This window comes from Nicotiana attenuata, unplaced genomic scaffold (assembly GCF_001879085.1).
Source record: "Nicotiana attenuata strain UT unplaced genomic scaffold, NIATTr2, whole genome shotgun sequence".
Lineage (NCBI taxonomy): Eukaryota > Viridiplantae > Streptophyta > Magnoliopsida > Solanales > Solanaceae > Nicotiana > Nicotiana attenuata.
Window position 1 is genome coordinate 210859 of NW_017671629.1, and position 10831 is coordinate 221689.

Genomic DNA, 10831 nt, shown 5'->3' on the forward strand with positions numbered 1-10831 from the left:
AATTCTAGAGCTTCAAGCTCAACAATGGTGGGTCTTCATACTCACATAATAGAAAAGCCTTGATGGTTGACCAAGGACAAAGTGGTAATTTTAACATAGCTAATTTTAATTTGTATTTTTACTGCTTTGATAATAGCCGTGTCCTTCCTCACATTCTTCCATTAAGAATTCTCTGCAGCTCTGTCCTGCAAGCTTCTTTCACTATTGTACTTTGTTAATCATCTACTACTACTAATGAGTTCTAGCAGCAATCCTCTTCCATTAGCATTAGACCTTTCTCTCTAACCTTTTCTTATCCTTCGTATCCTCTTTTAGGGATTCGCATTTCCTTATCTCTAATCAGACTTGGAATACAACTCTATGTTTCACAATTTGGGATAAACTTACCTGCTACTTCTTGCTGAACGAACCCTTGGAGCAGCAATCATTTACCAGGATGGAGCACTCTTGAAGCTTTCGAACTGCTGAGTGAAAATATTATGGTATACCCCTTTAATTGTTGTTTTTCAAGGGTTTATATATTTTTTTCCTTTTTTATTTATCTTAATCGGTTAAAGGTCGATTCGCTGCTAATTTTGAGGTATTACCCCTTTGAAATATTGAGTTCTTTTGAGGTGTAAAACAGGTAAAAATTTAATAAATGATTTAAAATTTTGATATATAACCCCTTTAAATTTTAGTTTGCACTGCCCGACTGCTTTGCACCATCTATGCTATTATAGTCTTGTTCTTTCCCTCATCGAGTTTTGTGCTTTTCGTTATTTATCTTTTGATTATTCTTTCAACCTCCTCTTAAATAAGGTTCGAAATTTTGCTTCCTTAATTATTATTTCAACTGTTAAAATATTTTCAGGAGTTTCATAATATGTTTAGCGGGTTGTCAATTTTTAATCAATGCAGCATATGAGATTTTAAGATCATAAAGGTACTAATTAGGGGTTAGTTTTGAATCATTCTATTGTTTAACTAAAATAATTGAGCAGATTATGTGAAGGTTGTTTATCTTTAGGTGCTTTGCTTGCTTCCATGGTTGCCATTGTGAATAACAAAAAATGCAGTTTATGTATGAGTTACCTTAACTATCATGTTTGTTGATTAAAGAACTTCATACTGCATTTCAAGATGAGTATTTTTTTTTAAAAATTCACATCCCAGAGTATTGATTCTTACCAAACAAAAACATTGGATTCAGTGGTGTCTACCTATTTGAATTTGCAGGGTGGTGCAGTCATATTTCAGCACAATTTAGGTTATCGGTGGACATAATCAGTGCTCACATAAGATATTAAAAAAGTAGAATAAATAGTTTTATCTCTTATTCTCTCTTTTCTTTTAAAAGAAATCATCTCCTACTGGTTATAATTGAACTACCGGTTATGTAAAAGAATATATTGCGATATTATAACAAGCTGTCATTCAAGTTCATGATTTTCGAGGAAAAAACAAAGAATAATAATTTATGAAGTTAAGATTGTTCTTCTTTTAGTGTAGCAAAAAGATCTAGGAAGAGATAATGCCACGAATGGGTACATTAGCACTTTGGATTATAAAGTATTGACTCTTTACTTGATTTCATTTATTTTTCATTGACGCTTAAGTTGTAACTACATGTTTCGATTAGAGGAATCACATATTGCAAAGAAGAATACAATTAGCTCAAAAGTTTCAAATATTTAGAGAAAAGGTAATTTTCTGCTGCGTGCAATATTTAAATACGACCTAAATATGAGGTTCATATGGCTTAGAGTCAATTCATCAATTAGTTTCACTGTTCTTTTTTGTGGCTAAAGATATTTGCTTGCCTATTACAGTGATATAATGTATATATACTTCTTTCTCCTCCATTTGAAATCGTTGAAAGTACGATAAAAGTTAGCATGTGTACTGTTACAACTTCCTTAGTAAGATCACTTTCGTGAGTAAAATAATTCTCTAGCTCGCCTTATGAGTTATGAGTACCACTTCTCTCTTGATAGTTCTCCTTATATCATCTCAATTATTGAAGTTATTATCCTCTGGAAACTTTTCTACCTTACCTTATAAGTACAACATCTCTCTTTTGATAGTTCTCCTTACTTCTCAATTACTGAAGTTATCATCTTCTGAAACCTTTTCAAGTTGTAAATTTGAGTCCTCTAGGCATATTTTGCTATTACCTACATTTACTTTTTTCCATGACACACATAACAATTGTAATATTTGTAATGTCTTCAAGTTGCCTTTCCTTCTTCTTCTTCTTTTACTCTTGGATTTATCGTTATTTTTTTTTTTGTATATTCAGAGCTTATGTTTTTGCTGTTTGTAGATTAATGTACCATTTTTTCTTTCTTCTTTCCCATGTGTTTGTAGCTACATGTGCAGGTACAACTTGTCCCTCTTCCTCCCTTCCTCCTTTTTCCCTTCCTAGAAATACTAGTACACATCCATAATATTGTTTAGATCTTCTGATGGGGTTTTATGTCTGTACTGTGCGCCACTTTTATGTCTTATAAGAATGAGATCATATATACTTCTAAAAGATTTACTCTCGATATCCCTAACACATCAAATTAATTGATGTAATATATACTAGATACAAAGATTTATATTTGCACTTCTACCTGTTTTTTAAATTATTTTTCTTTTTGGTTAATAGTCAGTTCATGTACAGGGTCTCGAAAAATAAGAAGACATCGATGCCAGATTGGAAGTGGTGTTGAGGTTGATCCACGAGCACATTCCTGAAACTTATAATCGACCAAATCAAGATTTTTGACCAGTTTCTTCAAAGAAGCTTAGAAGGCTCATTGTTCAGAACTCGTGTTCGTGTAATCGAAACTAAGTCGCACTGACTTAGCCTGCATGCTACGTGAAAGGTCAAGCTCCTAAGATTTGGAGGAAAAGAATAGTAATGAAAGTCAGTAGGTTAGGTATCAGACATCGAATGCACCACTTTGCACTAACTATTTCTACTGTGCAACTTGATAATTAAATAAAGATTCATTTATTTTGTTAAAAGACCAAATAATGATATAACTAAGATGCAAGTTTTGTCGTGATATTTGTAATGGACACTACAACAGATGGTTTTTAGTAGTAATTAATACTATGCAGAATTTATGAATAACGAATTTCGATTATTCCATATTTGAGTAATAAATATTGAGAGTAGTCCTTACTGACATTCTTAATTGTTGCCAATTGGTTACTTCCTACAACTTCTTTGACCATCCCAGTTGGATTCCCAAATGAATTCTCCAAAGCATTATTAAAGAATGATAGTCGGTTCAAATCTACAATGTTGGGCCCGTGCTCTGCACGAGCAATTCTCATCTAGTATCAAAAATGAAAAGAACAAATATGTAACCCCAAAGAAACACTTTTGATATTACTGTATCTCAATATTTCTACTCAACAAGTGCAATCCCAGCTCCTGCCCTGACACATTTCTTGATAAAATACCTGGTTAATTCTCTAGGATTCTTCAAAGAAGAAGCAACCTCTACATCTTCCAAGGTAACTTCATGGAAATCCTTAAAGAATACCGATTTAGTCATCAATTTCTTGAAACAAACCGGTTTGGACAACACCCAGATGAAACAATTAGTTTCTAGCGCACCCAAATTGCTATTCTATGATTTTCACAAAACCCTAGAACCCAAATAAATAAGCGGGTAAATAGTTTGGGCCGCATGGGTAGGAGTAGTAAATAGTTTGGGCCTGAGCATTAAAGGGTAAATAGTTTGAAATTAATGGATATAAAGTGAGATTTTCTCTATTTTATGGCTTAAGGGTAGGAGGTGACCATAAAAAAATATTTGACTATGAAAAAAATCAAAAGGTAACTATGCAATATAATTTTTTAAAAAGGTATTTACTTAAAATAAATAAGGTATCAACGAACTCAAGCTTAACTAATCCTAAAATTATCTATTTTCCAAGGAGCTTTCAAATAAGGCCTATTTTTCCAAAAATTTGTTCGAAAAGTGGCTAGCCCATATAATTTGTACTCAAGCTTCCCCACCCCGAGCACCTCCCCAACCCCCCAACCCCCCACCCCAGGTTACCCTCGTCGGCATATTTTTGTCGATGTGCCGTCGACCCAACCAGTATACTTTTCACCCTCCCCTCTCTTCTTCTTCTGCTAAACCTAATTCCTCTACCACCGTTCACCAAATTCAATTCCGCTGTCGCCGTCTTACCGTCGACTCCGATGTCCGACGACGATCTCGTCGCCAGTCCCTCCTCGAATAACAATTCTCCGTCTCTGCCTCCCTCTCCGTCACCTCCACCGCCCTCAACCAACAACGAACTAGTTAATCCTCCGCCACCGCCGACGATCCCGCCGGCGTCAACTCGACCGTCGGCTTTTCCCGCTCGTGAGGACTGCTGGTCGGAGGCAGCGACTCATACTCTTATCGAAGCGTGGGGATCCCACTACCTTGAGCTAAAACGCGGTAATCTCCGGCAGAAGCACTGGCAGGAGGTGGCTAACGCCGTTAATGCCCTTCACGGCCACACAAAGAAGCAATATCGCACCGATATACAGTGCAAAAATCGCATCGATACATTGAAGAAGAAGTATAAGATCGAAAAAGCTAGGGTTTCTCAATCCCACGGCCGGTACGCTTCCCCGTGGCCGTTTTTCAACGGCCTCGACGCTCTAATCGGCGACAATTTCAAACCGTCGCCGGCGCCGGTAACAGTCGCTCCTCGCCGGAAGACACCTCCGATGCTTCTTCCCCCGCCTTCTGCAGTGCCGGTTGGTCCCCGGTCAAAGCGGCCGGCGGCAGCCATGGAGGATGCCGTTTCCCGGAGAAATTTCTCCGCCATGGCTGCGGCAGCTGCTGCCTCCGAGGAATCGGACGAAGAGGAGGAGTCGGAAACTTCAAGTCCAGCGGCCATATCTCTGACCGGTGCTCGGAAGGAGGAGAGTGGAGCATTGGCAGAGGGTTGTAGTAGGTTAGCTGAGGCAATAGGAAGGTTTGCAGAGATTTATGAACGGGTTGAAGATGCTAAACAGAGACAAATGGTGGAATTGGAGAAGCAGAGAATGCAATTCGCAAAGGATTTGGAGATTCAAAGAATGAAACTCATTATGGAGTCACAAGTCCAGCTTGAAAAGCTTAAACGCGCTAAGAGCAATTCACAAGCTGGTGAGTGATTATGTATTATTCCTTGTGGGAGATTTTGCTGTTTCTTTCTTCTGTTTCAGTTTAGATAGCAACCCAATTGATACTAGTGTGTGTATGTACGTATTTATGTATGTATTGTAAAAAGAGGCTTTGAATTTGAATGTTAGTTACCAAGATATATAAAGTTGTTTCTTATTCAAGAAGTTTGTTGACATTTATTGTTTGGGAAATTCCCAACGGAGTGATAATCAGAGGCGGATATACAATTACCTATAGGTTAACGGGAACGCAATAATTTTTGCCCAAACCCTGTATATGTATTAAGAAATCCACTAAATATTTTTAAATATCGACTATGAACCCAATTTTATTATATATTAGCTTTAGTTCGTTGTAGAAATGCATAAACTTCAAATCTCGGATCCACCTCTATTAATACTGATGGTATGTTGTCTTAGAAGCAGTTTATTTATTGTATCTGCTTTTGGCTCTGTTTCTTAGTTTCTCTTTTTTCCTTAATTTGGTTCTTCCAGAGGAAAGAAAAATTAGGATTTGTGTAGCCAGTTTGGGTTATCCTGACTTCTCCTTTGTAGTTACCTCTTGTAGCTTGCACTAGTATGTGAGACCTGATAAGTGAGAATTAGTGGTGTAACAGTCCTTCGGTTCTACCTGTATGTGTGCGAGAAACACCAGAATGAAGTTGACAATTATAGAGAACAGATTAAGGGACCAGGTCTAGCCAAGGACGGAATTTGGAATTCATTCAGTTTTTCAGTGATAGAACTAATGTAGAACACATCTTAAATGGGTTAGTTGTCAAGAACATTTGACTAGAGGTGTTCATGGTTCGGTTGGATTGGTTTTTCCCTAAAAAGAAACCAAACCAAGTAAGTCGGTTTTTCAAATATTAGAACCAAACCAAACCAATTAAGTCGGTTTTTTCTCGATTCAGTTTATGTCGGGTTTTGTCGGTTTTTTCTTAAATATAAGACATACACTACCAAACACATATTCCGTCGACCACATTTTCAACGTAACACTATCAAATCAATTGCCCCCTTTGAGAAATAACCTTTGAGAAATCTATTATTTACTAAAATATATTGATGATAATTGAATCAAATAGTGATGAATAATTTAAGAACTCAATTAAAAATATACTTTTTTTTAACATAGAAATGGTTCTTACACTTGACAAAAGAAAACTACCTATCAAACTAGAATATAAAGGTAAAAAATTGTATTAAAAGTGCGAACGATTAACATTCACCATAAAAATTTTGAAACTTTGTATGAAAATATACATATATATAGGTGTAATAATAAATTTGAAATAGCTACTCCTATAGTTGGTTTGGTTCGATTTTTTTGGTTATTTTTTTATTAAAACCAAAACCAAACCAAATTTGATCGGTTTTTAAAATTCAAAACCAAAACCAAACCAAATCAAAAAGTATCGGTTTTTTTTGGTCGGTTTGGTTTGGTTTTCGGTTTGGTTCGGCTTTTTGGGTTTTTATGAACACCCCTACATTTGACATTGATCTCACATGTCTTGACTATTCCATAGGTTTTGGGAAAAACAGTATTGTATTTGACATGAAAATTAGTAAATGATGTTCTATTTAGAGCAAAGTCCATATAGTAGATGCAAGTTCAAGATCGCCCATTGTATCTCTAAACCAGTTAACCTCTTGATTGTTAGTAACTTTTTCTTTTTTGATAACATGAAATAATTTTATTAATGAATGGAAAGTTGGATAGCCTTGCAAGAATATGGTTCATTACAAAGTACACCCAATGTTTTTAGACTGCCAGACTGGAACCTCATGGGTGAACCAAAAAGAGGCTATTTCTCAAATGCACAAAGTCAGACCTACACCAGCAAAAACTCTCCTTTTCCTCCCCTTCCTTAGAACCCATATAAGTGCTAGTGGGGCGACATCCCATGCTCTACGACTTCGTTTCCTTCTTCCTTAGGCCCAGCTGTGCAATGCCTCCTTTATTGTTTGACTTCAACTTTCCAGTCTCAAAAACTAGTGGAAAAAACTTTCTTGGGAGGTGGGGTCTTTTATGCGTCAGGAATCTGCTTTTGAGGGCTTATATAAGTTTGCACAACAGGCCCTATTCTACATTCGTTAGCCTTGTAAGTAAACTGTTTAGATAACGGCCTCTTCATTTATGTATGCGTCTCTCGTTTTACCAAAATTAATTAGCTTATGTATCTTACTGGATAAATTCTTTTGAAATCTTATTGGTCATTAAAGAAATCAAATGATATTTGAACCAACCGTTTATTCTTCTTTTTTTTTTTTTTTGAGGCTTGGATGATTGGATCTGTGGATGTTTCTTGAGGTTTCATGAGGCTTTGACCAACTGCTGGTTTTCTGTTAACTTTTTCTTTCTTTTCTTGGATATTGGTGACAAAGATGTTCCCGCAAGAGGGGCGATGGGGAGTTTTGGGCTAATTTGGCATTGCGTTATGCTTTTTTGTTAAGCTTTTTCTTTCCTATTACCCTCACTAGCCCCACGCTATGCATCCCTCGAGCAATCTGGTGTTGAACTAAATGGTTAATAATGATCTAAACTGTACTTTTCCGTCAAGTACTTCATTCTCCCGTTAGAGTAATTTCGATTTGTTCAATTCAATTTCATTTTCAAGAATGCATTTTTACTTACACTTTCTCTTATAACTGCCATGCGCAAATATATAAGGCACATTATTATGGAGGCATTTTTTAATCATGTTTGTTAAACAGACTGATTAAAAAGAAGCAGATACGCACTTTTCCCTGTGTTAAACATATTGATAAAGTTTGTTATTAGCATTAGTTTTCAGTAGTTTCAAAACACAGTAATAGTTATGGTCTTGAGACTATGTACTTCTACCTGGGGAATGGTTGATGTAATGGTTGCAAAAATTGTTTACATGATGCCACTAGGGAGCTGAGATAACATTCAGTTTAAGCTTCACAAAGACTGCTAATAAGAGCAGTGAAGATCCAATGCACGTGGATATGTGCGAAAAATTTTATTCATTAAGAAAATATATTTACTCATAGTTATAAATGTGCATCTGCTGGCATATGCATGCCTATTGTTTGCATTATATCTGTTCTTTTGACAAGATGAGTCTTATATGTTTATTGCTTTTGTAACTGCATTCAATCCATTTCTCTCCTTTATCACTATGTCAGCATAGATTGGTAGTTGTAAGGATAAAGCATCTTATTTTAACAAATTAATTTGCTATTTCGTCCCATAATAATCTTAGAATTTGCACTGAATATTCTTGTACTGTGTTCAAGTCGTCATTCTTTAATTCTTTTCCCCCACCATGACTGGTCTGGCACTGTGATGAATAGCTTCAATTTATAGTTGATTTTCTCCTTAGTCTATTATTGTAAATTTACAACAAATACTATTCTGTTTAGCTAAATTTTTTTGATAACCTATTCTGTTCGCTATATCGAGATCCTGTTTCTCCTTGGGGTTGGGTGGCAATGCATTGAAGGAATAGTTTACAATTGTTGAGTTTTGTTTATGAAATTAGCAATTGATAGGGTCTGAAGTTTTGTTGGTGCACTCCGGCTCCTAAATAGAAGTTTAAGAAAAGAAGAGAATCCTTTCCTTTTCGTTACCCTCCCCCCCCCCCCCCCCCCCTAAAAAAAAAAAACAATATTTTGTTGCTATTCTTGGGAGGTTAGCTTGAAATTGCTTTGGAAAAAATGAAAAGTTCACGAATTTCTATTTTTTATGAGCAGATGGTTACTTGTAGAAGGAATGTTGACTAGAACAGTGTGCATTTTTCAACGAATCTTTTGGAGGTGATACATATATTTTGGTTAACCTCGCCAAGAGTATACAAATCTGCTATAGTGAAGACGAGCGATAGATGTAGTTCAGGCTTCTATTTGGTCTACTTTTGCTTAGAGACTTTCAGACTTGATAAAGAGCTTGTAACTTATTTCTCTGTAAATTAACCATTTTATTCTTTTGCTTGGTGGAAGTATTGGCCTGAACCAGACCCTCATCGTGGTCTTGATTATATCTTTTGACTTTATTGGCGTTCTTTTTTTTTTTCCTTCCGATGAGTAAAGAAAAGTATCTTTTGAGCTTTAGGCATATGGTGGTGACTGTCTAGGCAAATGTGAATGGAATAATGAGGTTCCTGGTTTTGACTCACTTGGTCATGCATTTCAACCAAATGGATTCTCATATAGAGCTCAACGTTCGATTCTTAATTTTATGTTTCTAGCTTTTTCTAAATTGAAGGATGGTTGTGATTGAGGATTGAAATGAAATTCTGTTTCACTATTGCGCGATCTCGTTCCTTGTAATAGTTTATGGTCCTTGACACCTGAAAGCGCGATCTCGTTCCTTGTAATAGTTTATGGTCCTTGACACCTGAAAGCAACCCCGGTTGAAACTTAGTGAAACAACAAAAAAACCCAGTGGAATCTTACAGGGGAGGGAAAAGATGGCAAAAAACTTGCTGGCTCTTGGTGTATGCTTGACCTGCTATTTTTGTTTTTTTGGGGCTTGTCAATACCCTCCTGTTGGCAGTTAATCAGATTTTCGAACAGTGTTTGAACTTGGTCTTTTAGGGTTGCAGAAAATGATAAAATAAATGCATATGTGATGGAAATAGGAAGGTAGTAAAATCTACTGATGAAAGCCAAAACCATTAGCATCTTTATGAAACTTGTGAAACGAATACCCACGCAAGGAAAAAACTTGTAGTTTTCAATGTCCTGGCAATCTCATTGGGGATGTGAAGCAAAGATCAAAGAAGAAAAAGGGTATAGTTAGCACTTTTGCTCTCGTTGAGAGTCGAACTCAAGACCTCCCGCTTACTAAACGGGTGCTCTAACCAACTGAGCTACGAGAGCTGTTGATGATAAGGAGCATCAGAAACATTTTGACATCTTTTCTCAGTATGCAATATTGCTTTTGGTGAAAGGACATACCATTTCTAAAATTTTGATAACATAGAAATACTTCTACATCAAACTAGAAATTCACAACCTGGAGCAAGATTTATTTAACCTTGAAAAAAAAGTTTGAGTAATTTTGATTTTCTTAAATTTTGTAAACATTCGTGTAGCAATGATATCACTTCATCTTACCCTGAGATTTCTTGTACAAACATTTGCCTATTGACCTCTTATTCAACTAAGATCAAATTGAAGTGAATAAAATCAACTATTCTTTACCAGAGAAAAATTACGAACATCATTTCCTCGCACCTTTTTGCACTTTCCAACTATCAAAGGTCTCTAGAATTGCCCCTTTTCGGCTTCTCAGAGCTGTTCCCAACGAAGAAGAGATGAGGAACGCAAAAACGTTATGCAAATCGTATGGAGAAATGTATTTTTTTAATCGTTCCCAAATATATATATATAAAAGTTTGATGTGATTAAGATTATTTTGGTCAACTAACATTGTATTGTCTGATTACATTAGGTTTGTTGTTGTTGTTATTGTTGCGTGTATATTATATACATATAATACACACTTTTTGGCCAGATAATACAATTAATTTCGACTGACCTTTGTATTTTGCCCAATTATATAGTGATAGTCTGAGCACAAGTTCCGACTTTTAGGAAGATGAAGTCATCAATTTGTTTCGGCTGATTGGCCAATTTTTTATTTTACCCAACTGTTGTTGATGTTACCCCTTCCAATTTGTTTTCTTTTGCAAATAATTTGGAAGC

At 36.0% G+C, this 10831-nt stretch overlaps 1 protein-coding gene and 1 non-coding gene across 2 annotated transcripts; one reads left to right on the forward strand and one right to left on the reverse strand.

Moving 5' to 3' along the window:
- The first annotated feature begins 3968 nt into the window (after positions 1-3968).
- On the forward strand, positions 3969-9232 carry LOC109209390 (trihelix transcription factor ASIL1-like). Its single transcript, XM_019372651.1, has 2 exons — positions 3969-5135; positions 8876-9232. The coding sequence occupies exons 1-2, from the start codon at positions 4193-4195 to the stop codon at positions 8887-8889; spliced, it is 957 nt and encodes a 318-aa protein (XP_019228196.1). The 5' UTR covers positions 3969-4192; the 3' UTR covers positions 8890-9232.
- A 697-nt stretch (positions 9233-9929) lies between these two features.
- TRNAT-AGU lies at positions 9930-10003 on the reverse strand. The gene has a single exon. It is a non-coding gene; the product is annotated as a tRNA-Thr (tRNA).
- Between the last annotated feature and the right edge of the window lie 828 nt (positions 10004-10831).

What these genes read in the sequence shown, in the direction of transcription:
- LOC109209390 (XM_019372651.1), top strand. Translation starts at nt 4,193, where the DNA reads ATGTCCGACGACGATCTCGTCGCCAGTCCCTCCTCGAATAACAATTCT.